This window comes from Monodon monoceros, unplaced genomic scaffold (genome assembly GCF_005190385.1).
Source record: "Monodon monoceros isolate NGI ecotype Baffin Bay Population unplaced genomic scaffold, NGI_Narwhal_1 Super_Scaffold_9, whole genome shotgun sequence".
Lineage (NCBI taxonomy): Eukaryota > Metazoa > Chordata > Mammalia > Artiodactyla > Monodontidae > Monodon > Monodon monoceros.
This window is the reverse complement of record NW_021703786.1, coordinates 52,945,336-52,973,265: the sequence shown is the minus strand read 5'-3', so window position 1 is coordinate 52,973,265 and position 27,930 is coordinate 52,945,336. Positions and strand designations below refer to the sequence as shown.

The following is a 27,930-nucleotide window of genomic DNA, read 5'->3' as shown; positions in this document are numbered from 1 at the left end:
GTTGGAGGCCAGAGAGAGCTCTGATCAGAAAGTCATCTTTGGGATGACTAAACTTAAAGAGAGAGAGAGAGAGAGAGAGAGAGAGAGAGAGAGCGAGAGAGAGAGGGAAGATAGGATCTCTGTAATTGGCAAGATTTAACAATCAGAGGGACCTCAACATTCCCAAGTGGAGGCCAGGGTAGGCCAAGGCCTGGACGGCTCTGCCAACGTGAATTACAATCCACGGGCTCTTAAAAGGTGGGGTTTGTGTCTTCCTTGACCAGCCCCCTCATCCACTGCCTCCGCCTGCTCCAGATGACCTGCCAAGCTCTCTGAGCAGCACTGGTCTGATGTGGGAGCAGGTCAGGGATGAGGGTGATTCCCCCAGGTCCCCACCAGGGTCCTCACTCTGCTCCCCTGTGACCACCCCTGGACCGTACCTGAGCCTGAAGGAACAGGCAGGAAAATTGGCAGAGCCAGGAGAAAAAGGACATTTATTTCCATACATCAGGTAAGCAGGGGAAGAGAGCACAGCCCAAGGACTACAAACCAATTGCAGGAGAGAAGGGGAGACAGCAGATGGGAGCGGCACCAGGCACTGCCCTTGGGCCCCTGTCTGGTGGCGTTGGTGGGATGATCTTTAGGGTGGGAGCTGGGACTGTCAGTCTGCATGTTGTCATGTCTGGGATAAGTGTGTGTGGGCAGGGCGACTGGAAGAAGAAAAATGACTCAGGCTCAGGACACAGGGTGAGGACTCGCATCTAATACACATCAGTACCGACCAAAGCTTCCATCTTCAGTTTTTCTGATCACAAGCCCTCAACCCAAGGCCTTCCCTCTCAAGCTGAGATTGTGATCCAGGCAACTTGGACAGAGGGGGAGGGAGGCAGTGCTTGGATAAGCCCTGAATTGGCATTAGGTGGAATGGGTTTACTCTTCAATGGGTCATTGCACTTAACACACTGATGAGACAAAGAAGGGTAGGGGCTAGAAGTTCTGGCTGGTACAGATGCACCCCCGTCTGCGTAGGCCTGCTCAGCTCGAACCCAGAAGCACCTGAGAGCCCCTCCCCACACGGACTCTTAAGAACCTGGGCCCAGCTCTGCTCACGGGTCTCTCCAGCTGCACAGAGAAAGGACTGCTCTCTTAAGAGTAAAGATGAAGCTGAGGTTCCCCTAGTCATTCCCGGTGCGGGGAGGCGGGCCAGCTGCCACCACAGCTCCCTCCCCCTCTCAGGGATGCAGCTGTGATGGAGATGTTGGGTATTTAAATTAAAAAGTAATAAGACAGCAGGCACTGAGAAGAGAAAGCCCTCCCCCAAGTCATGGGGAAGGAACTGCTGTTCCCACCCCAAACTCCTCCCCATGGACCCAGCAACCCGAGAATGTCCCAGTAGGCAATCTGTCCACCGTCCCTGAGGGGGGGGGGGGGGGGGCTGAGATGGAGGTCAACTTGCCGGCTCTATGCAGTGCCAAGCCACCTGCCATCCACGGTGCCCAAGGCAGGAGCAGAAAGTTCTCTTTTCAGAACCGCTCTTCCCTCCACCTCTTCCACGTGGACACGTCAGATACCCACAGCCTGGGAAGCCCCCTGACCGAAGAGGGTCGGGTGTTTCCCATGCAGATCAGCAGTCAGGTGGGGGAGACCCGTGCCCCGCCATTTCCCGGGAGAGGCGCCGTGGCAGCTGTAGGCCGTGGGTGGGAGGGGTGCACACCACTCCCCTGGGCTATGCGTTGGTCTCTGTCTGCTTGGCCTCTGTGTCGCTGTCACTCAGATAGTTGTGGGAGTATCGGGGCCTGGAGGTGCTGTCGAGAGGGTCGTGCTCATCATCTGACCGGTCAGGGGCAAGGGACTTCCAGTAGCTGGTGGGGCTGCAGGGAGAGAGGAACGAGGTCACAGAGGAAGGATGCTCTTTACCTTCCACACCAAAGCCTTTGGTCCTGAGGAGGCCCCCCAAACCCTGTCACAAATTGAGAAGCAGAAGACTTCCCTAGCTTCCCCAGAAGATACTCAGAGTAGTAAGAGAAAGGAGCATATCGTTTTGACTCTGAAACCTTTTACAACTCCGAGAAAAGCAATGCTGAAGAGCAGTGGGTCTCGAACTTGAATGTGCGTAAGAATTGGCTGCAAGATCCCCGGGTTGTTCCCCTGAGAAGTTTTGATTTGCTAGCTCTTGGGTGGAATGCAGGAATTCTGCATTTTCAACTCCCTCCCCAGAAGATTCTGATACAGGCAGTCCATGGACTGCATTGACTTGGAGACTGCAGGTCTGGTGATTACACGACTACAACCTGTCTTAGTAAAGTTACTCCCAAAAAGATTCCTTCTAAGAAGGACGGGCTTTCCCCATTGAATACTCCCAGATCATAACCCTTCTTCCTAATCAGGCTTTCCTAAGGCCGGTGAGAGTTTCTGCCCTTGACCATGATATCATCTACTCACAAGGAATAGAGACTCAGGATGTAGGAGCTGGTTAAGACCTCTGTTTCAGGGTGGCATAGTCATCCCTTTCTTGGTACCATAATCCAACCCCAAGGCTTTCATCAGGCCAGTGGGAGCCTCTCGCTCTCCCCTGACCAAGATATGAAGAAGCATTACTCCCTGGATGGAGCAGACTCATGGCGTTGAGCACGGATGGGATCTCATTTCCACCTCTAGTCACCTTCTCTTTTCTTTCTTTTCCAAAGTCTTAGAGCAGCCTTCCCCTGCCCCTCCCACCTCCACTGCCTCTGCCAGTCCAAGTGCACTGTAATTTCAGCAATGTTGGAGAAAATGCAGCCCGGGGTGGCTCCACCCCTACCAGTGCCCTGCACTCGATGGGCCCCTCCCTGCCCAGTGATCTCAGGAACGCAGCCCTGCTTCCAGATCCTAGAGAGCTTCTGCTAGGATAAACAGGAATCCTGTGATCCCACTGTCTACAATTCTGATTTAAGAATCTGAGGAAGGCCCTTGTTTACTAGCGCTTTCAAAGTTCTTCTATCTCCAAACCAAAAGAGGAGGACAACAGCGTTCTGCAAGAAAGAACCACATGCTCAGCTTTTCCAACTGTGTTGAAGAAAGGATTTCATCACTGACTATTTCCTGTAATGTGAGACACTGTCTTAGGCACTCTGGATGTGCTATCTTATTCTTCACCACATGAAATGGCATGAGGAAGCTGGTTCAAAGAGACGAAGCACCTTGCCCAAGGTCACACAGCCAGTGTGTAAATCTGAACCTGGGACCTTAGACCTCAAAGCCTTTTGATGACTCCACCTTGCTGCCAGACGGCTGACCTGAGGAGAAAACCAGATGAAACCTGCATTCTCCCCACTGGCCTGGGCGAGAGCCCAGGGGGTGTGTAAAGACAGGTCTCTCTTTCTCTCTCCCTGGGGAGATGGAAGAGTCTGATAGAAGAGCTTGTTCAATTATGCAAAACGGTTTAGGAATGGGGCAGTGTGGTTAATAGTTATCGTATTTCTCATGAACGAATTACCATTTTTAAAGGAATCAGAATAGCACAGAACACATTTAATATAAACTAGTCTGAACATAAATGAGTTTTACTTTGATGGGCCAAAGGCACTTAAGGACTCTGGGACGTCTCAGGGACAGAATTATAAAGCTCAATGATGACTGTGCAACATAGAAAAAACTGGGGTTATTTTAGCTTTTGGATTGTTTGAATTGTGAATTAGCGGGAGCCTGATTTTATTTTCATTTTTTTAGACAGAACTTCTGGGCACCCAATGCTAAGGTCTGCTGTTGGGCAAAGGACGGAATGGCTCTGTGGAGAGACAGTGGGGTAATTTTGTGGGGAGGGGGGGTGGTGAGGTAGGTGCCAGGGCTGGGACCCAGATGCAAATGGGGTGCTCCTTTCCATCCTCACACCTCTCCTCAGAGCGGAGCTGCAGACCCCACTTCCATATCCCTGTGCCGGCCAGGCGGACACCTGGATGAACGACAGCTGGGTTTCAACGCTGTTCCGTCCAGATGCTGGGTGCAGTGGCAGAGGCAGCCGGGAGCGCTAAATGCCAGGCCTTTCTCCCCTGCTCTGTGCAGCCACGAGACACGCCTGCTCCCACCCTGGGTGCTCTTTTAGCCAGTTTCCTTTGCGGCTTCTACAGGCACAGCTGTCAGAGAGTCAACAGCAGGCAGCTGGCCCCCTTCCCTGGGGCAAGAGTCAGGGCTGCAATTTGAACATTTTAACCACATTGTTTCAAAAGCTTTCCTCCTCACAAGCCAGTGTCTCCTGCTCAACACTGTCACAAACCATTTGGTGCATAAGCTAATTCCCACTGGGCGAGCAGCCCCCTCCCCTTGCCTTTGCTATGGATGCTTTCAGTGTTCTGCATTCTTGCAGAGCCCCATCACCGGGCGGGAAGCTAAACTGCCCCCACTCTTGGCAGTTTATTCACCCAAAGCCAGTTCACGCTGAGTCCAACTAGGTCCTCCCTCCCCTGGACCTTCTCTGCCAGCTCTGTACTGGGTGGCTAGCTTCTGGCTTGGTGCCCACTCTGGCCGCAGTGAATCCAATCCTTGTTGGAGGTGGCGGTGTGTAGGGTTTCAGGACTACTCCTGTTTTCCTGGTGGACAAGAACTGTGCTGGTGGCTGAGGGAAGAAACAGGCTTTCTGTGTTCTTGTTCTTGCTGGGTCAAGGGTGATGACGGGCTGAGTCACTAGGGTCTGAAATCCACCAGTTGCTGGTCGGTGTGGGATGGCCTGCCTAGGCCCACGTCTCCCTCTTCAGGTACTGGTACCGGGCTCAGAAGGGCCTGGCCCTCTCTGCTTTCCAAACCTCCTCCCATGGCCCATCAGCTGACTTCCCGTGCTAGGGGAGCAGGGCACTCAGCAGGGCTGCGGAAGGAAGGGCTGAGATGGTAGACACAATATTATGACCCCTGCCTTTTCTCACTGTGTACTGACAACAGCTCCCTAGTGCAATTGAGATGCTTCCTACTCTTCCCAGAGCATCCTGCAACCATCTGCCACGTGGGGGGAGTGACAGAGCAGGGGTAAGCCCAAGGGCTTGGTTTCTGAGCAGCTCAGGGCCCACAGAATCTGAGTTGGCCATGAGCCTGGTCTGGGTTCAAGTTCCACCTCCCCCATACCATCCCCCCAATCCCATCCCATCACCATCTCCGAATAGCTACAGGTAACATTCACTTCCATGGGCTCCATTCCTTAAAACAAAACCGGCCCCTTTCGGTAGAACCCCGCCCAAGCTGACAGTGTGCTTGGGCAGCTGCTCCACTGCACAAGAGGCCCACTAGCACGCGACAGGTGTGTGTGTTAGTCCATGCATCTAGGAAACATTGCCCGTGCCCCAGGGGCCTGCGCTCTGGGGTCATACCTCCTGGGAAGCAGCAAGCTTGCGCTGGGAGGGTACCATGCCAAAAACAACTTCACATAACCAGGGTGATCCAAATGTCACCGCCCACCAGGGAAACTGGCAACAATAGTATTCCTGTGAGTCAGTCTTCGCCTTTCTTCCAAGTGGGGGTGTGGGCACAAAGGGCCTAACAGCTAGATCTCCCTCCCACAGGGAGAAGGCTGGGGGAGGCAGGAGAGCCAGGAGGGGGCTGTCACTCAGCAGCTGCTAATTTCTATTCATTAAAACTTTACAAGATGAGCTAAGATGAGGTGACGCTCATGTGTGGGCTTCGGGTAGGAGGGGTGGGGAGAGAGTCAGGCATCGCCAGGTCTGCTGCAGGGTGCGGTGGTGTGGGCGCTGCAGCCCTGTAAGCCTTGCACTCTTAGGCTCGAGACGCATGCCAGAGAGGGGGGTGACACTGCAGGCGGGGGAGAGCTGAGCAAAAGGCCCCTTAATAGCTGATGGCCAGTGACGTACCAACCCACGCCCGGGGGTCAGCTAGAGCCCTTTCCTGGGCCCAGCATGTCAGGGTCATGGATGGAAGTTCCATGCGGGTGCTGCCAGACACACAGAAGAAACATTTTGCCCATGTGCTCTGCCTTGGGTCGTATGGAGGAGTAGTTGAGGGCAAGCTGAATAGACTCAATTCAGATCGTGGCAACATCACTTACCAGCTATGTAACCTCGGCAAATAACTTAACCTCCCTGAACCTCAGCTTCTTGTTCTATAAAATGGGGCTAATCAGACATTTGTTGTGGGGTTAGTGTGAGGATTAAGTGAATAAAATATGGCACGTATCTGGCGGGGGGGTGGGGGGTGGTCCCTGGCCCAGGGTTAGGACTTGATAAGTGGGAGCTGTGACGGACATCACCAGCGAGTTCAGCTGACTGGGCTCAGGGCCCAGAATGACTATTCAGCTCAGCTGTCCCCGCTCTCTGAGGTAGCCAGGAGGCTCTCCGAGGCCAGGCCTGCCCGCGAGGAATGCAGCAAGGGGCCTGGGTGGTGGCGGGTGGGACGGGAGCACGTTAGTTCACACCAAGCGGTACACACCATGCTCTGCGCTCCACGCCAGGTGCCACCTACTGCACTAGTCGCTCTCGGGGCGGTACAGGTACCGCATCATCAGGCTGTCCACCTCTTTCTTGCGCTTCTTCTCCTCCTTCCGAGACTGTCGGCGTGCCTGCCCAGCCTCCTTGTCCTCCGCAGCCGGGCCCTTCTTCACGCTCGAGCGGCTGTGGCCTGAGACAGTGGAGTCACTGGATGTCGATGAGGAGGACTCAGACTCCGTCTCTGTTCTCTTCCTTCTCGATTTGGACTTCTTCTTGCTTTTTCGAGAGCTCCCCTTCTTCCGCCACCTGTGCTCCGAGGAATCTTCGGAGCTGGAGCTGGAGCTGCTCGTTCTCTTGCTCCGGCTCTTCCGGCTGCTGCGGGACCGAGAGACGTCCGCAGCAGAGGCTGAGCGGCGGATACTGGTGGCTCGTGCCGGGGGGTCCAGTTGGGCGCTCCGGGTACTTTGGATGCTCTTCCGGTCATCCTCCTCAGAGTCAGGCTCCAGGCTGCTCCGGTGGAACGGGACGGGCTTGTAGCTCAAGACCTCATGGATGGCAGCCTCCAGGTCTGGGTCTAGGTAGGAGTGACGGCTGATGGGGCGGACACTGGAGTCGAGAGACTCATCCGTGGTGGAGGCGGAGATGCGGGGCTGGGGTGGCACCGACAGACTGCGGGCCAGGGATGGGTAGCTATACTGTGAGCGGGCCTCACTCAAGGCCACACTGGCTCCATCGTCCCAATCATCCAGGCAGCTCCGGCCCAGGGACAGGTGGGAATCGGGGCTCTCCCGGCTGAGGGCTGAGGCCCGGCCCAAGGAAGGGCTGAGGGTCCTTGACAGGCTGTCGAGCCTCGAGGTGCTGCGGCGGGAACTGGGGGAGCCCGACAGCGAGAAGCTCGTGGAGGAGCAGGCCCCATCCTCGCCGGAGCCACGCTGTGTGGCCGAGGAGGCCCGGCTGACGGCCGCAGAAATGGCCGAGGCCCGGTCAAAGTCTGAGCCCCACGGCTTCTCCAGCCCCCGGCTAGAGCAGCCCCTGACCCCGGAGAAGACGGAGCCACATTCCTCAGGCTCCTCGGACTTCCTGCCCAGGCCCGGCTCCTCCCTGGGGCCCCCGCGGGCCTTCCGGGGGGGCCTCTCGGGGGAGGCTGGCCGCTCGCTCAGGGTGGTGAAGAGCGAATCCTCATCCCCAGTGCCCCCGATGGAGTCCTTCAGGGTGAGCCGCTTCCGATAGCTCAGGGAGCTCAGCACGGAGGCCGGCCTCTCCTCCACCCCCTTGCCCTCCTTCCCCAGGGCATTGAGGGCCGCTCTGCTGTGCGGGGGTGAGGCCAGGGAGGAGAGAACCGGGAGTGGATTAGCAGCAGCAGAGAGAGAATGAGAGAGAGAAACAAGCATTAAACATAGAGAATAAAGACACCGGGGGAGGGAGAAGGGAGGAGAACTTGGCAGCAGCCCTGGCAAAGTGGCCGTGAGAGCGTCGGAGGAAATGAAGCAAAATAATTTGCGTCAGTGAAAATAGCTTCATGGAGAATGTCATGTAAATTAGACTATTGTTCTGTTTCATCACTTTTTCCCCTCGAAAACGTTTAGTTCAATTTATTTCATTGTCAACTACCTGGAGCCTGGTGCTGCGCCGTGGTGAATGGCAGTGGGGCGGGGAAGGTGGCATTATCTCCAATAACAAAATGTTGTTTGGCCGAGTAAATTAAACCAATTAGAGGGGGCCGCTGGGTGCTTGCGGTGAGGGGCTGGACTTGGGAAGGGGCCTCAGAGGAGCTGGAGAAGGAGAGGGATTACTTTTTCTACCCAGCTCACCCAGCGCTCTCTGGGAGGAGGTGGAAAGGCGAGCCCTGGGGGATCAGGATGGCTCTGAGTTGGGAGGGCGGAGTCAGCAGGGAAGTGGCCACGGGAGGGGTGGGAGCAGAGGACCCCGGCTGGCCTGTAGGTGAGGGATGGGAATTGGAGACCTGGATTTCAGGGGTAGCTAGCTGCCTGTGTGATCAGAAGACTGTGACTGGGCTGGAAAATAGGGGAGCAAGTTCCCCCAGTGGATGGGTGTTAGCAGAAAGCATGGTGGAGGGCGAGTGAAGAGACCAGAAGAAGAAGAGAATGGGCAGAGAAAGACAGAAATGTGTCTGTAGCTGTGACAGGGAAGTCAGGGGAATTGGGGCCTTTTATGCTGCTATTCCTACTAAGACCTCAGAGGTCCACAGCCAGCCCGGACTGGCCTTGTCCAGGGTGTGGGATCCAGAGTCCCCCTGTGCCCCATTTCAGTCTTGATTCCAAGGGCCCAAACCATCAGGTAGTTCGTTCAACATCTGTTGAATGAATAAATGGGGATGAAGTTAAACCTACACCAAACCAAAGCCCTGAAGCCCGGTAGGAAAACATTACCTCGGAAAATTAAGGGTGCCGCAGACCCTGACTAAGAAGAAACCAGGCCTCCTGTGCTCATCCCATGTGCCAGGGGCAGGCCTGGGCCCCTCACGCACATACCAGGCAAGAGAGAGATGCAGGTGGCGTGAGGCCCACCCTCTTTGGGATCAAGGCGCTGCTCATCCATCCCAGGGGCACGAGGTGGCCTTTCCTCCCACCTAAGGCCACATGCTCACCTAGAACTCTTCAAGCTGCCATCATCGGAAGCCGCCTTGGAAGGCCCCTTGTTTTTGGACAACCATGACTTGACCCCGTCGACCCGGTCCTCCAGCTCTGAGTCCACATCTGAGTCCCCCTCGCTGTGGGATGAGGAGCAGAAAGGTAGGCAAGGCTGGGAAGAGGTGATCACCTGGTGGCCCAGGAGGCAGCACCAAAGTGGCAAAGCAAGTTTGTCTCGGGTGGGGGTGGGATGCAGGGCAGCATGCGCATCAGTGAGTCAGAGAGAACAAGAGAACAAGTCAGATGGAGGAGCACACCATCCACAAGGACCCTGCCCCGCTCAGCAGGCCACATTGTGTGACAGCCACCGAGGAGACCCTGAGGAGCACGGAGGCACCTCCACCCCACTTTCTGTGACAGGCTACTGTGCAGCCAACCAATCCAGTGAGAACGACAGGGAGACCGTCCCTTCATCAATTACAGCTAAATGGCTTTTGGTTAGAAAGAGGAGTCCTGGGCCCTTCAGCTCCTCCCTGGGGCCTATTCTGCTGTTCTTGTCTGCCTGTTCCCAAAAATGTGGCTACAGCTGCTGCCACTTTCCATGCCTTTGCTGCAAGAGCTGGGCTGCTGGTGATGGAACAGAGAACAGAAGGGCTTCATTATGACTTCAAGTGAGCTTGAACCTGGAGTCTCCTGAGCTGATGCAGTGCCAACTTGGGCACTATAGGCCATATCGCAGACCCATCCTGCGACTCCCCTTGGCCCTTAAGAAACAGAAAGGACAAGGCAGGGACCGCAGCATTTCCCGAGGGGTTCGTAAGAGATTCAAGCTGCACCTGGAGATCCAGTGGGGCCCAGAAATCCCAGACAAGGGCTCTGTCTCTCCCAGTCTCCTCTTCCACCCTCAGGAAGCCTCCAGCTCTTGATCCCCCAGGGCTTTTTTCTGGCCAAGCTGGCCTGAGCCCTCTCGACTTGCAAGAAAGCCCAAAGGAGTCAAATTCTGATGCTGGAATCACGGTGACCTCCTTACACAGCAGCAGGGGCTTGGAGATATAGCTTCTGAGTGAGACTGCTTCTAGAATTCTGCAAGATGTCTGCTCACCATGTTCCCTGCTATGGATATGCTAGGATTGCTCCATGATATAAATTTCCTTTCATCTGTGTCAACAGGAGCAGCCCCATTCCTGATTTATGTTCTTGAATAAATAGCCATACAGGTGTGCACGCGTGCGCGCACGTGCGTGCGGGTGTGTATGCACATATACACACACACACACACACACACACAGAAGAAGCCACCAGACTCTGTTCTGGGGATGAGACAGCATGACTCGTGGGGAGGGGAATAAAGAAGCGTATTTTATGGGCTTCCGTCAAATACAGAATTATAACAAAGACCAGGCTGGCTGATGCCCCGGTTAAACAGGAGTTTAGCAGACAGCCCTGAAACGGCTAATGCAAGCCCTGTGCCTGTTCGAGCCTGGCAGATTTACTATGGTGCACAGGCCCTGTGGAACGCCAATACCACCTGACTTATACACCCGTGCAAAAAACCTCCTTCTCTAGCTTCAGAGCCTGTAATTTATCACTGCCGTTCATAACCATACTGATTGCCATTAGAAAGGAGGTGCTGTATGCATTGCAAAATCTATGTCTACATGTTAAAAGTGTTTCTGTATAAATCTCCCTTAATACTGTGCTGTTTACTGCTTTCATTAGGGTTATGGCAACAACAACTGTATCTCTAAGTAAATCGAAACATTATTTTTCTGGCTGCCTTAGCACACTCGCTCAATAACTTGGAGCAGGGGCCCAGAGCCGCTGAGGAAAAGACCCCCTCTGCCGTCAGCAGGAACCTGGCTAGGACTGCAGGCCCTGTGTGCCTGCATGAGTGCACGCTGGTGTGTGTGTGCGCGAGTGCAGTGGTTTAGAATATGATCTGAAATGCGCATTTTATCAGTCCTCGAAGCTCCTCCAGCCCAAGGATGGCAGGGCTAGAACACACAGGGGACAGACAGTCATGGGCCCAGAATATGAATTTGCCTCCTGACATTCAGAGCAGCGAATGGGTTGAGAAGCTGGCCTGCCTGCCCCCGCCTTCCCTTTAGTTTCAAGCCTATAGAGGATGTTTGGATTCTTCTCCTTAAATAATCAGGCCCGTAAACAAACTCCAGGGGCAGGCAGGCTCGGGGGGCAGTTGAAATTTTAAATGGTCGGAATTAAACCTTGTGTCAAATACAATTTATGTCCAGGCTCATGTGCTATTAGTTAACTGGGAGCTGAATCCCGGGGGAACAAACAAACGGAGAAAGAACGGCAGGGGATATTAACTGCGTGTGACAACCGGGCTCCAGTGGCCCTCTGTCACTGTTACACACTATTACATTTATCATTAGCTCTCACGGAGTCCTTTGCGCTGCCGCCAGCCCATCCTGGCCAGGGGAGGAGGCCTGCCAGGCAAGAGAGAGTGGGGGAGGAAACCCAAAGCGGCGCTAGAACAACCACCTCCAAAGACCAGCCCTGTCAGACCTGAAGGAGGATCACCCCGATCTGCCTGAGGGCCCGCACATCTGCTCCAGTTGCCCAGCTCCCACCCAGAAAGAAGGAAACGGACAGGGGGTGGATTTACTGGGCTTCCCACCACCTGACTGACAGCAGCACAAATGCCTGGGGCCTCCTTCTGCCCAAGGTGCCTGCGGAGAGTAAAGTAAACACATCTGGCTGTGTTCCCTTCCCCTGCCTGGATGCTTTCTCCCAACAAGTAACTGTTAGATGCCCCTCACCTTCTACCCTTGTCTGCCAAAAGAAGGTGGCGGACCTTTCAAAATGAAACATACCCACTTCTTTCAGGCAGCTCAGGCTCCAAAGGAGCCCAAGGAAGGGGAGAAATCCAGCCCAAACAGACTTTTCCCCAGAGAAAGAGGCCGGGAAGCGGCTACACTTGGTTTCTGATGGGGCAGAGGCTGAGGCTCACGAAGGCAGGCTGTGGGTACCACCCAATGAGGCTGAGCTCTCCTTTCTTTCTTTTTTTTTTTTTTTTTGCGGTACGCAGGACTCTCACTGTTGTGGCCTCTCCGGCTGCGGAGCACAGGCTCCGGACGCGCAGGCTCAGCGGCCATGGCTCACGGGCCCAGCCTCTCCACGGCATGTGGGATCTTCCCGGACCGGGGCACAAACCCGTGTCCCCTGCATCGGCAGGCGGACTCCCAACCACTGCGCCACCAGGGGAGCCCATGAGCTCTCCTTTCTGACAGAGCCCCCATCCTGCCGACCAAGGATGTGGGGGCCAGTGAGCCTTCCAGGTGGAGCGCACCCTTGTTGCCTGCGCTCTACAGGGCGCGGCCTGCCCCCTCGCCTGATACAGGGCGTGGCCTGCCCCCTTGCCTCCCTTGGGACAGAGTGAGCCGTGTTAGCATGAGGGACTAGCTCAGAGGAGGAGAGGAGGCTGTGTGTCCACATGCGACATGCAGCAGGGCGGGAGCCCAGGGTTAGGGGGAGGTTAGACACCACGCGAGGAGAGGCAGAGAGCGCGTGCGCTCCAGTCCTCACGGTTTATTCTTTCTTTTCTGATACTTTGTCACCATGTCCTGCAAACTGGAAACAGAAAGAAAATGGTGGGCAAGGGGGCCGGAAGAACACAGAAAAGTCAACCAAGGTGGACCTCTCAGCCGAGGACCCCTCCTTCCTCAGCAAGACAAGGCTCTGGCTGGCTGAGACCAGGAGGTGGGACAGTGCTGTCCTCAGAGGGCGGTCCAGGCCGCCTGGGGCATCATTCCCCTACCCTAAAGGAGCAGGCTCCCCGGGCATCCCAGGAGCAGGATGGGGCCTCGGCCTTCAGGTGGGATAGGGGCAAGTCTCACCCGGGCAGCAGCTGTCCAGCCCTCAGATGCTGCAGGACAGGGTCCATGCTGGGGTCTGGCAATGAGGGCAATGGTGGGCTAGAGGCTCAGTGGTGGGGAGACCCAGATTGCAGCTGTTCTACCTGGTCTGGAGGCAGTCAAGAGGGCCTCCAAGCCGGCCACGGTTGCCATAGAGGCCCCTCACCTGTTGATGAGGTCCTCGTTCTCATCACTCTCCATCTCGTCCTCAATGGCGGCCTGCAGGTCCCCGATGCGCTTGAACGCCAGTTTCAGATCAGCCTGTAGGCTCTGGTTAGCAGCTTCCAGACTCTCCAGATCCATCTCCTAGGAGGGAGAGGGGGCAGTCCAGTCCACGGGAGGGCAGTCTCTCACCCAGCTGCCCCAGAAAAGGCCGGCTTCCAGTCTCCCTGGGCCAGGCAGCAGCTACGTGGGTGCCGCTGAGAACCTGCAGAGCCTTCTCTGCTCTGCTGTTGCTGGGCTGTTGAGGCCTGGCCTTGCCTGACAGAGACTCCGGTACCACCCTTGGCCCCTGGCCTGCCCTGAGGCTTTGTGGACTGTGTTCTTGACATGTTCTCTTCCCTCTAATTCTGGTTTAGAATTAAACCATGCTTTCTTTGCAGCCCGCCTCCACAAGCCCACGGGTGAGGTGTGTGCTTAGCAGCTTCTCAGAGGGCCGCCAGCCTCAGGCCTCGTGGGTAGGGGGCATTACCAGTTCATGCTTCTTGCGGCTCGCCTCGGCCTCCTTTCTGGCAAGCTCGCCCATCTCCTCCTTGGTGTCCCGGAGCTGCCGCTGTAGCCGCTTGTTCTGCTCCTTCTCCCGGTTCTCAGCCGCCGTGCGCTGATCCCGTTCCTCGGTCAGCTTCTCCATGTTCTCCTTGAGCCGGCCGGCCAGGCTCTGGACAGGGAGGTGGGAAGAGGGACCCATCAGCCAGACAGAGAGCGGGGTGTGGCAGAGCTCCAGACTCAGGAGACCCGGGTCCAGCTCCGGCTGCCCCGCTCACTGGCTAGGTGGGCAAGCAACGAAAGCCCTCGGAGGTGACTTCCTTTGTCCTTCTGTGAAAAAGGGAGAATAACACCTATTCCCCAGGGGTCTTTTAAGGCCCGAATAAAGTAATGCACGTGAAGGGACTCTGGAAGATGAAAAGTGCTATTATCATCATTATCACCACCTAGGTCGGAGGAGAGCTCTGGCTAGAGTCTGGGCCTGTCCACACTGATGCCATGTGTGGTGCCTCCACAGGCAGCAGGGTTTCCCTCAGAGACCCTAAACCCAGAAGCTCCAAAGGCTAGGGCCTGTGCTCAGAAGTAAATGGCAGAATTCTGGATGAGGAGGAGACTGAGCAGTCATCACGTGCCAAACACAAAGCCATTCCTCTAAGCCTGATGAATCTCTCTTTCCCCCGAAACGTGAACACATTTTCCCCTTCTGCGCCATAGGACGCTGAGCAAAAAAAGCCCTGGAGATTGGGGCAGAGCGTGAGGGAAGAACGCTGCTTCTGGTCCTAATCCTTGGTTCTACCACTGACTGGCCGTGGGGTCGCCACTCTCAGCCCCCAGCCTCTATGTCTCTAAAATAAGGCTACATGTCTAAGGGCTGTATGTGTTTAACATTCTGTGCATCTAAACCACCATACTGCCTTTCTGAGCAGAAGGAAAATGAGAGAGTTGAGGAAAGGGACTGGGGCCCACGAGAAAAGGAGGCAAGTGCAGCAGGTCTGTCCTATTTTACATCCACCAGACCAGTGGCCTCCTCTGCCCCTTGATAGCTTCGGGGCCTTAGGCAACCTACTTAACCCTTCCTGTGTGTAAAACGTGGATCAAAATATTACCAAGGCAGAACGTGGACTATTACTAAGTCTCCTTCACTCTCTCTAGCTCGCCGGAGGACTGTGACCCTGTCCTGGGAGGTCCAGCCATATTTTCTTCGAAGGTCAAGGGTGCTAATGCCCTCCGAGGCCCACTGCCAGCTCCATAGTCACCTATTTCCATCCCCACCCTCTTTCCTGCTCCACCGACTCAGGGGTGAATGGGGAGGTGGCAGGGATGTTCCTCAGCACCCACACCATGAACATACTTCTCATGAAGGCCTGTCAGTGCTCAGACAGATGTCTACATGCTTGGGATGGAGAAGGAGAACTTAAAACAGGGTGAGAGCGGTGTAAACCTGGAGATATCATTCTGCTGGCCTCTTTCTTCCTACCTGCTCTGCTGGAGAGGGAGGGGCTGGAGCACGCTGGCTTCAGGAGGGTGGAACCGAAAGGATTAAACGTGGAGGTTGGAGATTACAGTTGGGGGGAAGGAGGGGTGGAAAGGGAAGATGAAGGTGAACAGAAAAAGGAGAAGGGTCGAAGGGAAGAGGGTGAAAAGTAGAGGGAGAGGACAAATGGGGTGGGGAGAAAGGAAGAGATAGGTCAGGGTAAGAAAGGGAATGAGATTGGGGAGAAAATAAACAGAGGGAGAAGAAAAAATGGGGCCAAAATGGAGGAAAATGAAGAGGGAAGGAGAAAAGGCAGAGACTGCAAGCATGGGAAGAACTGAGGAAAAAAGGGAATTAAAAAACGGGAGGGAGAGAAAGAGCGAGCGGGTGAGATGAGAGGACAGACTCCAGCCCTTGCAGAAGTGGCGCTGTCCGCTGCATATTTATGACCCTGCCGGAGAGCGAGTGAGGGGACCGGCGGGGGGGAGTCCACGGTGGAGGAAAACATGAAGACGAAAAGCTAAGCTGCTCTGGTCCCTTGGCAGAAAGCAAGCACAGGGTCAGAATGTAAAGCGGGCAGGCTCCGCGGTGCCCAGAGAGCAGGCCTGGTGAGCGGGGGAGAAGGCACCCGCCCCGTCAGCTGGCCTGGCAGCTTGGCAGAGGCCTCCGTGGAGCAGAGTGGCTGCGGGCCTGCCGGGCCCTGCTGAGCATGCGTGGCTCCAGCTGCTGGGGCCGCTCAGCCCTGCCTGCTGAGGACTGGACGGGGAAGTGTGCACCCACCTCCAGCCGCTTCACTTGGGTCCTTTCGAACTCCAGGCGTGTCTCCAGCTCCCGGATCTTAGCTTCCTGCCTGCTCACCAGGGACCTGTCCACCATGGACTGCTCCAGGAACTCCACTTGGCTCTGGAGGGCTTGTAGCTGCGGGGTTGGGGGGGGGGGGGCAGGAAGGGAAGAAAGAACTGAGCCTGGAAAGGGAAGGGGCAGGTTCTCTCTCTCCCCACCCCCCAGCAAGATCACCATGGTGACTAGAAGGCTGAGGGAGGGAGGGATGCACAGGGAGGTGGAAGGATGGGGCCCCGAGCCAGGGGCATTCCCCACCCGGCCCTGCGCGAGCACAGATTTTGCCCTTTGGAGAGAAAAGAGAAAGCTAAGGACCAGAGAGGGCATAGAAATGTGAAATGAGGCAGCTGAAGCCGAAACGTCTGCTAGGGCGACACGGCTCCAAGCCTAGGCCTCTGCACTTGCTGACGCTGACTGATGGCAGAGAGAAGCACGTGCTTGCCTGTGAGCTTGGGAGTTGGTCCCCACACACAGTGACCCTGGCACCCTCTCTCTACCAAGGGAGACCCTGCTCCCTACCTTCTCCTGTAGCTCTTGCTTCTCTTTGTTGGCTTCTTCTAGCTGAGCTTGGAGATCATTCATCTGAGCCAGATCCCGGGAGGCCTGGCAAAGGAGAGGGTGCTGAAGCAGGATCCCCCATGAGCACCAAATCCATCCCACCCCACCCCTCACTGAGGCCAGGGCACACAGGCACCATGACCCCCCCGAAGAAGAGGCTGTGCCAGGGACCTAGAGGAGGACCAGGGGACGGTGCTTCTGCAGGGTGCGGTGGGGCACTCCTGGGCAGGGTACCTGAGCCACGGCTGCCTTGTGCTTCTTCATCAGCTCATTCATGTCCTCCTGATCCTCCTCCAGCCGGCTCTGCATCTCATTCTTCTCACGCTGAAGGCGGCTCAGCTGCTCCTCCAGCTGGACAGAGGTGAAGACAGATCAGAGAGCATCAGGCCTGGCCTGCCTGATGGCCCTTGGTGGAAAGACTGAACCTCCCTAGGCCGCCTCCAATGGGACGGGGTGATGATAGGGCCAGGTCCACCCGCTGGAGGAGGTTCCAGGACCAGTGATGCTCAGGGAACTGCCTGTCCTGCTGTGGGCCAGGGAGCTGAGGGAAAAGGGCTGTCTCTGCAGCTCAGGCAGACCCTGGGCTAAATGACAGCTGCTTTCTGACAGCTCTTTGGAGGCTAATGAGAAGGCAGAAAAGGTCTGTCCAGAACCAAGGACCCATCGTCCTAGCACTAGTGTTCAGGCCCTAACCTGTGCGCACTCTGCCCCCTTCAGGCCCCAAGGAAGGACCCCTCAAATCTGTGAAACTCTCCTGGCATGTTTCTCCTGGGACTGCCTGCTCCCTGGCCATCCAGCGCCCACAGCCAAGTCCACTCCTGGCGGGGGGAGGAGAAGAGACAGCCAACAGCAGCTTCAGGAAATGAATGAATCTATTAGCCTGTAATTCCAAACCAAAATGACTGCATTGGCTCCTTCTCTGCCCCATCCATCTTGTTACCGGGACGTGCGGAGCTGCGGAAGACTCCGCCAAGAAATTTATTAACTCGGATTTAAATAAAATGGTAATTTTATAACAGCCCTTTTTAACACAATTAAGGAATTTGAATTACTCACCTGAAAACTGCTGAGGAGCATAAATGTCACGGGGATAAATCAAGCCCAGGAGACTGGCATCTCTCAGCAGTCAGGTGACTAGCTGGGGGGCCAGGGAGCCCAGAGCCAGGCCCAGCCTCCTCCCCTGCCCCATTCCCTGCCTGAGGAGGTACCGGTGGCCGTATCCCAGTAATGAGTTTTCGGCCGATGGACGGGCCGTGGGAGAGGTGGGGAATTAAAAGCAAGGCATTAAATAAGCGCTCTAATTATAGCTGCCGCTTGGGCTTGTCAGTGGGCTGGCCAGGGGCAGGCGAGGGAAACGGAGCCATCCCACCTTCTTATCGGCGCTTCTGCTAACCTCTAGGTGCCTGTTTACATCCCTCAGCCACATCTGCTGCCTTTATTTACGGTGTCGGGGCCTGTGGCCAAGTGCCCACAGACAGGTGGTTAAACAGGGAGATGGGCCCTTGCTGGCTCCCTCCTCCACCTCACCCCCTCCCAGGCCTCTGCTCTGAGTGGGGAGAGGCAGAGGAGGGGAGGAAAGCCGCAGAAAGCCCTGGCGTGAAGGGACCGGGCTGGGGAATGAGCCCTGTTTGGGGTAAAAGCAGCCACTGTCACAGCTCCATTCTCCCTCAGCACCCCCCGAATCTGGCCCGGCACACCCCGCATCCTCACCGCCGTCTTGGCTTTGGCGATGTCGTCAATCTGCAGGTGCAGGTCTTCGATCTCCACCTCCATTGCTTTGCGCGCTTTCACGGCTGCTGCACAGGTGAACTCTGACTCCTCCAGCTGGACAGAGAGCCACCCCCGCCCCAGGGAGAGACGTCAGCCATTCCCTGGGGGCAGGAGGGCTGTGCAGGAGGCTCGCAGGGGAGAGAGAACCCAGGAGCTCTCCTTCTCCCCTGTTTACTTCAGACCCCAGGGCTGTGATGTGTTGTGTGTGTACCGACATCTCCTCCCATGACAGGGGTGGTGGATGCTGGGCCCGTCCATACCATCCGGGGCTTGACAGTCATGCATATAGCATGCGCAGACCCTGGGGAGTCTGGCTTCTCCCCACTTCCCTGTCACCTCCCTTCCCGAGGACTCAAGAACCACTGACAGGGGCAGGAGGGAGAGAGAGAAAGCTGATGACTTCCTGTCTGCAGGTACCTGGTTCTTCAGCTGGGCGATCTCCCTCTTGCTGGGCGCGCTGTTCTTCAGGTGGTCCAGCATGATCTGAGCATCTGCCAGCAGGGCCTTGGTGCGCTTCAGGTCTTTCCGGAGCCGCTTCTCTGACTCAAAGTCTCGCTGGTTCACCTGGGTGGACACCAGAAGCTGGGGCTCTGGGCTCTGCCCCGGGGCCTCCTCCTGTCTTCCCCAAGCCCACTCCTCACCCTACCCTCATTCTCAGAGATGCCTAATGAGCAATGACAGAGGAAGTGCCAGGATTATGCCTGCTGGTGAGAAACCCCAGTGTGCAGTGGATGTGATCACCCATCCCACAGGTGATGACAGCGGGCCCTACGGAACCAGCACCCCTCCTGTCCCCAGCTCTCCCTGCGGCAGCCAGCAGTCTCCACTCACCTGGTCACTGAGCGTGGCCACCTTGTTCTCCAGCTCCCGCTTTTCCCGCAGCACCTTCTGCTTGTCCTCATACTCCTCCTCGAGCTGTACTTCCATTTGCTTTAACTGGGAACAGGGGCCCATTCGTCCCTTCAGTGTCTGGTGCCAGCCAGCCCCTTCCCTGCTGGATCCTCCCACCCCGCAAAAAGAGTGGGGCGGCGCTGAGCATGGATGACCCCAGAGGGGCAGACCCTGAATTCGACGTTCCTAGGGTTTCAAAGCGGCCTGGGAGGGAGAGGAGGGACGGCAGGCCATGCACAGGGGCCCAGGCCCGTGTGGGAGCCCTTGCTCCAGAGTCCTTGTGCCTGCTTCTTGGCACAGAAAGCAGGGGGCATTAACTCCTCAAGGGCCTGAGCTTCTCTACAGACCCTGAGAACACACATCCCAGCCAATGCCAGGATCCCGAGCGGAGATTCCTGGTCCTGAATAGCAATGGAAAATCGTGTGGCTAAGGTAAAGAAACAGAAAAGCCCTTACTTCAAAGCAGTGATGGGGGAACCGGCATTTATATTAGACAGGTAAGCGCCCATTGCTTTACCTTTTTCTGACACGACTGCCGGGCCTCCTCCACCTCCTCATCCCGACTCTCCATCTCCTTGGAATGGGTCTGCCTCATCCGCTCCATCTCCATCTCGAGCCGCAGCTTGGCCTGGAGGTGGGTGGGAGTAGGGACTGGGTTTCTTTCCCAGCAGCATCCTGACCCCTCCCCACTGCACCCTCATGGGCCGCTCTCCCCAGGCTTGGGAGCAGGGAACGTCTCCCTTTGCTCCCACCTTGTTTCTATGGCAAGTGACTTCTCCAGAGAAGCTGAACTCCTTTCCTAGATGCCTGGCACAGGCCCAGAGAAGGCTGCTGGGGGTGGGGGCAGTCCTGCAGCTTTTCCACTTGGCCTCCAGGCTCTAGCTCCCTGAACTGACACGGTAGCTCAGTGGCAGGCTGGATGGGCTCATGGCCTTCCTGCTGCCATGCACTCTGAGCCCCTCACCAGTGGAGGTCAATTAAGATCTGTTCTTGTGGAAAGTACCATGAAAGCTTAATTATCTTCACACTGTGGTTGGCACGGATCAGGTGCTCCCTCAATACTTTGTGAATAAGAGAAGGAAAGATTGACTGAATTTGGGATCTTGTCCTCCTCTGGCCCACACCCCGGGGTAGCTGTGGGGACAGCAGTGCCTTCCCTCAGCCAAGCCCTCAGCACCTGCTCCAGCATCTGGATGGTCCCCGCCTGCTCATCCAGCTCCTCCTCCTGATCCTTGACCTTGGCCTCCAGGTCTCGGAGCTGTTTCTTGACCTTGGCCAAAGAGGCCTCATCCTTGGACTCTTGGGAAGAAATGTCCTGGAGCTCAGCCTCCAATGACACAACCTTCTGGGTGAATCCCGCAATGTCCATGTCTTTCTCCTGGAGCAAAAGAGAAGATGAGGCTGGCCCTGGGCTGGCCCGAGCCTGTGACGGGGTTGGGGTATGGATGATGGGAAGCCCCACGCACCTCCATCTGCTGCTTCAGGCTGAAAGCCTCGGCGAGGAGCATGTCCTTCTCCCGCTGCAGCTTCTCCCGCTGCAGCTTCTCCCGCTGGGCCTCCTCATGCGCCTGCGAGAGCTCACTGTCAAACCTGCGAGGGAGCGTGGCCATGGCGGCTCCATCAGATAAGGGAAGAGTCCAGGTCTCCAGCACCCAGAGGCCGCCAGGAAGTGGTGCCACAGATATGGACAGGACCCAAGTCAGGGGGAATCATGCAGCCTGAACTTGGGGCCAGTGGTCAGGTGACATTCAGGGGTCCCAGGTCAGGCCACCTAGGCCCTGCTGAGCAACCTGGTCTGGGATGGGGTGGGTAGGGATTTCATCACACAGGTCCAAGGAGCCTTTTCACCAGATGGGCCTCAGAGGGAACCACAGACTGCTTCCAGGGAAGAGGTGGACAGACTCTCCTCTGGCATTAAGTCTCGACCTTTTCCCTTTCAACAGATCAAAGAATGGGAAGAGGGACCAGGGTGAGGGCAGAGCGGGCATCAGAATGGGTAGAAATGGATGTCCTGCCGTGTCTAACTCACTTTCTACAGTTCAGTCTGGCAACTTTAGATGGAGCAGCTGGCTGCTGCCCCACCTCTGAGCACCAGGCCCTGGCCAGGCCCACCTGCCCCAGCAGCACCCCTGTCACCCCCAGAACACCCCACACCAGGCTGGAGGCCCCAGTCCCACTGTGCCCGGCTGGCAGCATGCTTCAACGGGCACACGGGCCACGGTCGGGGGCCTCTTTCTTCACTTCTCCACTTCCCAGCCTTCCATTTTCCTGCCCAGTGACGCTACAGAAGGAGCAAATTGCTGAAATTCCTCTTACCACCTTCACTGAAGAGCTAATCGGGCTTCAGGTCAAAAACTGAACAGCTCATCCCCATCCCAACTCCACATCAAAAAAAAAGTAAGAAAACTCCGGGCAGCTGAAACCTAATAAGGTGCCCAGCGAGGAGTGCAGTGAGACGGTAACTAGGCCGAGCTGGCACTGTCAGGGGGGTGCTCTGAGCGGGGGCGGGGTGTCCCGCTAAGGGTGTCTGCCACTAAGTAAAAGGGAAGGTGGGGGTAAAGATGAGAACTAGGGAAGCAGAGAGTCACAGAGCTGGGAGGGAGAAATATAAGGCCTTCCTACCTCCCCCCACTCTCTGCAAAGCAGCAGCCTGGCAGGCCCGAGTGAGCCCAGGAGGCCGAGGGTAACCCTGTGTCACTGAAAGGACTCAGCCCTGCCGTCCTCACCCCCAGGGGCGTGGGTGTAGGGCTGCCCCTTCACAAAGGCAACTGGTGGCTCTGCTGAGAACCTGACCCCTGCAGCGGGGAACCGGGTGCCGTTCCCACCCCCTGGGGCACGCTGCTGTTCCCAGGGTGTGAGGGTTCCTCCCTGTTACTAACAGAGGCATCCCATTCCCATCCCCAGCCAGGGAAATTAATTTAGATGGGATTTTCTCCTGTGAGGGCTACACCTTCCCCCCTTTGTGTCATTACATTTACCATAATGAGATGGAAGTGGCACGATAGTTTAACGACATTAGTCAGGAGAGTGTGTTTGTGTAGCTAAGGCAAGGGAGAGATGGGGAGCCGGGCGAGGGCAAGAGGCAGGGCCGCCGTGGAGAGGTTCCTGCATGGGCTCTGGCTGACACCCATCCTTCCTGGCCCCAGGCAGGGTGACAGCACATACTGAGGGGAGCATGTCCGAGAGTGAAGCCCTGAGCAGGCCGTCGGTGGGGCTGTGGTCTGCGTGCTCCTTAGGAGTGAGACTCTGACTCACATTCCAGGATGAGTGACCATGCAGGCAAAGCCGCTGGCCAAATTCAGGCCCCCTCTTCTCTCCTCCCCGGAGGGAGGCAGGGGATCCTGTCTCGGGCCGCTCTAGGAAGTCCGCTGCGTCCAGGGCAGGGGACCCACCCACCTCCTCTGTTTCTTCTCCAGCTCGTGGTTGCGGACTTGCTGGCCCTCCAGGTGCAGCTTGGTGTCCTGCAGCTCGGCCGTCAGCCGCTGGCACTTCTTCTTGAGCTGCTGCAGGGCCCGCTGGCTCTCGTCACCATCTGCCTGCAGGTCTCCAAGCTAGGGGGCAAGATGGGGTGCAGGGCCAGCCGCCATTGAGAGGCCCAGAAGTATCAGTCCAAGAGGTGAGGCGAAGGAAGTGCGTGAATGAGGGGGAGATGTGGGGATGGGGGATGAAGTCAGGGTCGTCCAGGGAACCTAAGACACTCTTAACAATAGCTTGCCTTTGGTTGTCCCCCGAACCGAGAGGCGAACATGTCAACCCTTCCCCGTTGCTCCCAGGGCCTGCCTGGCTCCGGCCATTCCCTGGGCCAACACGTGGCGCCAAGCCCCTCCCAGCTTCTCCCAGCTCCTCCTAGGCACAGACCTCCGCTTCTTCCACCAGACTCACCCGCCTCTCCAGCTGCCTCTTGCTCTGCTGCTCCACCTCCAGCTTGTCCTCAAACTCCTGCTGGAGCCGCTTCTTGGTGAAGTCCACCTCCCGCACTGCTCGCTCATACTTTAGGCGCCACTCGCCACCTGTGGGGTGGGGGCAGACAAGGGAGGACCGAGCTGCTGAGAGTCCCTGAGAAGGGGCCGAGGGGACAAAGGATGGGGCAGCAGGTGGAGTCAGCTGGAGGGACTCAGAAAGGTCCCTGGAATGGTGGCTTCCTCCCAAGGCAGGAGGAGCCACTAGCTGGGAGAAGCCTAGAGAGGGCGATGTGGCCACGTGTGCTGTCTTCTCCCCAGGGACCAGCAGACCGTGGTCCTCAGACATCATCATTATCATGGCTGTTACCGCCCTCCACGACAATCGCCTGCACTTACTGGCACCTCTACTTTCTCATCAGTTTATTTCACGTAGCCTTAAAACAGCCCAACAGACAGGAGACAAGGGGTGTGGTTTCCTAGGGGTGGGCATCAGAGCTTGCCACTCAGGCCACTTCCAAGTCCTCCAGCCTCTGACCCACCTGTGTCATCCTCCTCCACTTCCCCGTTGATCTCAGCTGCCCGGATGAGACGGGCCTCCATCACTTCCATTTCCATCACCTCCGTTTTCTTCTTCAGTGCATCATACTGGGTCTGCAGAAGAGGAGGCTATGAGGTATGTCGATCCACCCCCCCGCGCAGTACCACCCGCGCCCCTGAACCACCGAGACCACAGTCATAAGCTTACCCGGGGCAGGCAGGGGTGCTGGGCTGGTGGCAGAGGTGCCACCTATCATTGGGGGAGCAGTGGGCACTAGAGTGCGACAGCCGCTAGCACGGTCCTGCCCTTACCTGCAGCTCCTTCATCTCCTTCTCAGCCCGGAGCCTCTCAGCGGTCTCCGCGTCCAGCAGCTGGGAGGCGGACTCTCCCGTGTTACGTTCATCCGTCAGCTCCGATGTCAGCTCTGAGATCTGTGGTTGGGGGAGGGAGTCGCCACCAGTTGAACCGCCTGCCTCACTCAGCTGGAACAGCAGTGGGGGGCCTCCTGGGCTGGGCGCCCTTCGGAGGTGGGCCGGTCTGTCTGGTGCTGGGAGGCACTCACCCGGGTCTCCAGCCGGTCACTGCTGAGCCGCAGCTCATTCCGCTCCTTCTCCACCTTCTCAAGCTTGCTCCTCAGCTGCTGGATCTCTTCCTAGGGTGCAGTAAGGCGGGCAAAGTGAGCCAGAGGCACTGGGAGAGGTTGGGGCCCAGGAGCTGCACCCTTGGGGTGAATGAAGCTGGTGAAGCTCGGGCCGGGACACAAGGGCACTGGAAGCCACTGCCTCCCTGGGGCTCCATCCCTAGACCCTTCCCCATATGCTAAGGATGCTTGAGGTCTTATCCTAAGAGGATACCTAGGGGCTCAGCCAGCACCCCAGAGGGATGCCTTCTGTTTGCTGGGCATAGTTCAAGGATACCAGCTCTCTGGACTAAACAAAGGAGCACTTAGGAGCCCAAGAGAAGCTGGCAAAACTCTTGCCCACGTGGATCAACTACAGCCCTTCCCTCCCAGCAGCGTGGCCTTCCCAAGCTGTTACGTACGTCTTTGTTCCGGATCTGCTCCTCCGACAGTTGTACCTCAATGAGGGGTCGCACCGTGGTGAAGAGCTTCCACCAGGGCCAGTCCTTCACCCCTTTGTTCTTCTTGATGTTCTTCTGCACACAGCGAATGGCCAGGTCTTGGATCTAAGTTGGGGTGAGGCGTGGCACACAGCAGGCTCTCAGTCCTGAGCCCACCAGGACCCTCCCCACCACCAGCTCAGCTGTTGGGCTGCCCCTCTGGCCAACTGACCCCGAGTCAAACACTCCCTAAGCCACCCCTTGCCCCCAGCCTCCCTCCGTTCCTTAGAGAGTGGGAGGCAGACAGCCCGGCCCTGGGAGCACCGCACTGGGCGCTAACCGCTCCGCCATCATTAGGAATAACTTCGTCTGCTTTATTTGCTGCCTGATTACTTCCAGCACCCTGGCCTAGATGTGCTATAAAACCTAATCTTGCTGAAACACAAGAGTCGGCGGTACTGGCTGTTTTCTGGACTTGCTAATAAGAAAAGGAGTCGCTGCCGCAGCTCCTTAATCTTCACGGAGCAGCCTATGATCCGGAGCCCACCTTTGCCCGGGCCCTGCTCCCCACCACCCTAGCCCTCGGACCAGGCCACACAACCCCATCGCTGGGTACACGAGCACTCTCGCTGGCACCGGGGAGCTGCCCATCCCCTGCCCTGGCCCAGGGCATGCTGCCCCTGGGATGTCCAGCCTCTTCTCCCCCAGGTAACGATAACTCATAGCCCCACGACCAGCCTCCTGGCCCGCACGTTCTCTCGAGTGTCCCTCCCCCACCCCAGGAACTCAGCTCTGCCCATCTAGGCTTAGGAGTGGGATGGGGATGTCCCTGGAGCAGCACCTTTTTCTTCTTGAAGTGCTGACGGGCCAGGTAGCCCCTGCAGGCTGCCTGGAACAGGGTCAGGTTCCTGCTGGTTTGTTCATCCCGCTGCTCCTCCAGCCGCGCCAGTGTGCCTGCCCGGAAGAACACCTGTGGAGAAGCAGGCCAGGTGAAGGTGGGAGCCTGGGCTGGGGGCAAGCCAGCGGAGGAACAAGCAGCTGGCACAGAAAGCCAGCAGGCCCAGAGCGTGGCCCTGGGCCTGGGAAGAGCCTGAAAGCCCCGGGGTCTAGGAGGAGGGAGGAAGCAAGAGGCTGAGGGAGGAGGGCCAGGCTGGGGGCTGGGGAGGCTTTGGAAGGGGAGGAGCAAGGTGGGAAAGAGATGAAAGGAGAGGGAGGCCGGAGGGAAGGTATCTGGGACAAGAAGGACGTGAAGCGGCGGCCGGTCATATGGGGAGATGCCCCTCAGCAACACCTATGATGGCTTCTTCCCCCAGGGTTGTCAGCAGCACTGCCCACGCCCCTGTACCCACGGCCACTGCAGGCCCGCCACAGGCTCCAGCCGCCTCTGGCCTCCAGCTGCCTGCGATCAGGCGGATGGTGGTGCATGTGTTTAAGAAGGAAAAGGCCCAGGATGCAGTGCAGAGAAGGGGGAGGCCAGGGAGGGGGCCCCTCCTCTGCATCCTCCCGGCTCCGTTTCATGTCGGACTGTCTCCTCTTTCATGTGCCAACACCCTGCCCCCACACCCAGGTTTCATCTCGTGAAAGAGCCAGTGGAGTGGGTGAGGGTTGGCCCAGGCGAGGGACCTGTCACACGGGTTTGGGGGCTGGAGGGCAGGCGTGAGAGGGAACCAGCTGGATGTCCCCACACCCAGCCTTTCCTCTCACTCTTCAGTGCCCTGAGCTGGGACTGGGTAAAATGTTCTGTGCTAAGAGAAGAAGAAGAGGGGGAATCGTCAGGTGAAAAAAAGACTAGTATCCTTGCAGAGGGCAAAGGCCATCTAGGTATACACCACCTCCACCTTGCCCAGAAGACAGAAAATTCCCTTTTGTGGGGCAAAGAGAAGATGTGAACTCCACGGGAAACATTCAGAACCGATAGGCACGGTGTCCCCAGGCCTCGCTCCAGGGAAGAAGTGGGGAGAGAGCCCGCACTTGCTGCTGAGAAAGCTCTGCCTCTGGCAGGAACCTAGTCCCCCGAGGCTGGCCTGGGAGAAAGCCAGCTCAGTCCTCTGCAACACGCGGGGCTGAGCGCCTGGGATCTCCCGTGGGTCTCGAGCCCTACCTGAGCCTCCGTTTCCCACGATGCGTGAGCCTGAGATTCCACAGGGGGTGTGAGAGACCCAAGTCCCCCGAGAGGGTGGGCCAACATGCCAGTGGTCAGTCTGACTAGGCAGACGTGAGGTGTCAGGGAGGGGGATGGAGAAAGGCCCAGAAATACACTGAGAAGCGAAAGGATGGTCTGGAGTCTAGAGCAGTGAGCCTCAAACCTCTCTTAACCGCTGTACATTTGTGGGGTTGAGTCTTTTTGAGTATTAGGTGACATCTCAGGGCCATCTCTCCCCGTGAAACACACCTATCCATACACGTTTTACAAACATCAGGAAGCTCTCAGACACCCAAACTTCCCTGCCTGAACCCTCAAGGTCCTGTGGGCTCAGGTGGAGACCCCCTTTCCTCTGAAGCAACGGGACAAACACACAGGGAATCCTCACTCACCAGCCAGTACCAACCACAGCCCAGAAGCCCTGAAACTTCTCTCCCAAACCAGATGTCAGCAAACATCTGACTTTGCCCCTAATTCTGCTCTGAGCGTGAGTGGGCCCTGGGGTTCTCCTGGTTCAGCCAGGCACCTGGGATGATGCAGAGAGTCGGAGAGGGCAGCTGGGAAGAGGACCAGTCTGTACAGGCCTTCTTCTACCCAAGACATACCTTGGAGGAGGTGCCAGCCCCAAGGCCAGCCAGCAGCGGCTCAGCCTGCCAGAGTTGACAGGAGCCCACCCAGGGAGAGAGCAAGAGGCTGCAGTGAAAAATCTGACTGCAGGCCTCCCAGGGAGGAAGCTCAGCTGGCCACTCCTGAGCTTAGAGACAGGTGGGGAGGAGGAGAGCAAGAAGGTGAGCCAGACAACGGCAGAGACCAAAACCAGAAAGATGACACGGAAAGAGGCTGGGACCACAGAAGGCACAGAGGACAAGGAAAGAAGCAGAAAATAACAGATCTGAAACCAAGGAATAGAGACCAACAGGGACAGCCACGGCCCAAAGGAAGAGGATAAACCAGGGACAGCACAGACAAAGACAGAGGCAGGGGACAGGAAACGGATCCCCAGTGAGGGAGGGGGCAGAGGAACCAAAACCATGACTCAGAAGGCAAAGCAGGGAGAACAGAGCTGACAAGCAATACGCAAGGCTTTTTTGCGAGCACCCCCTTCCACCTCATACTCCCACGCGTTCCTTCCCTCTCTGCTGACAGATAGACAGTCCAGAACCCTCCCGGTGGCTCCCAACTGCTCTCCGTCCTACCT

General features: G+C 57.1%; 2 protein-coding genes across 12 annotated transcripts in view; both read right to left on the bottom strand.

Moving 5' to 3' along the window:
- Positions 1–454: 454 nt before the first annotated feature.
- MYO18A (myosin XVIIIA) overlaps positions 455–27,930 on the bottom strand; it is a 95,168-nt gene continuing 67,692 nt past the window's right edge. For 5 of the 11 annotated variants that reach the window (XM_029210618.1, XM_029210617.1, XM_029210623.1 and 2 more), the window contains 21 exons: positions 25,431–25,559; positions 24,572–24,715; positions 24,093–24,182; positions 23,842–23,961; positions 23,532–23,643; positions 22,973–23,100; positions 22,487–22,641; positions 20,557–20,680; positions 20,268–20,468; positions 19,608–19,718; positions 19,031–19,135; positions 18,617–18,763; positions 18,140–18,253; positions 16,664–16,780; positions 16,391–16,474; positions 15,812–15,949; positions 13,544–13,729; positions 13,019–13,158; positions 12,524–12,568; positions 8,992–9,114; positions 1,706–1,850 (listed from right to left, as the gene is read on the bottom strand). In XM_029210618.1, the coding sequence (XP_029066451.1) occupies positions 1,706–1,850; positions 8,992–9,114; positions 12,524–12,568; positions 13,019–13,158; positions 13,544–13,729; positions 15,812–15,949; positions 16,391–16,474; positions 16,664–16,780; positions 18,140–18,253; positions 18,617–18,763; positions 19,031–19,135; positions 19,608–19,718; positions 20,268–20,468; positions 20,557–20,680; positions 22,487–22,641; positions 22,973–23,100; positions 23,532–23,643; positions 23,842–23,961; positions 24,093–24,182; positions 24,572–24,715; positions 25,431–25,559 (2,658 nt within the window). Of the gene's footprint in view, positions 1,851–8,498; positions 8,698–8,991; positions 9,115–12,523; positions 12,569–13,018; positions 13,159–13,543; positions 13,730–15,811; positions 15,950–16,390; positions 16,475–16,663; positions 16,781–17,122; positions 17,248–18,139; positions 18,254–18,616; positions 18,764–19,030; positions 19,136–19,607; positions 19,719–20,267; positions 20,469–20,556; positions 20,681–22,486; positions 22,642–22,972; positions 23,101–23,531; positions 23,644–23,841; positions 23,962–24,092; positions 24,183–24,571; positions 24,716–25,430; positions 25,560–27,930 lie in introns of those variants that run through there. The other 6 variants (XM_029210616.1, XM_029210621.1, XM_029210620.1 and 3 more) reach the window with 6 other exon arrangements.
- LOC114888495 (NF-kappa-B-activating protein-like) lies at positions 1,876–7,823 on the bottom strand. Its single transcript, XM_029210627.1, has 2 exons — positions 6,385–7,823; positions 1,876–4,816 (listed from the first exon to the last, which is right to left on the bottom strand). Exon 1 carries the CDS (start codon positions 7,772–7,774, stop codon positions 6,422–6,424), a length of 1,353 nt encoding a protein of 450 aa, XP_029066460.1. The 5' UTR covers positions 7,775–7,823; the 3' UTR covers positions 1,876–4,816; positions 6,385–6,421.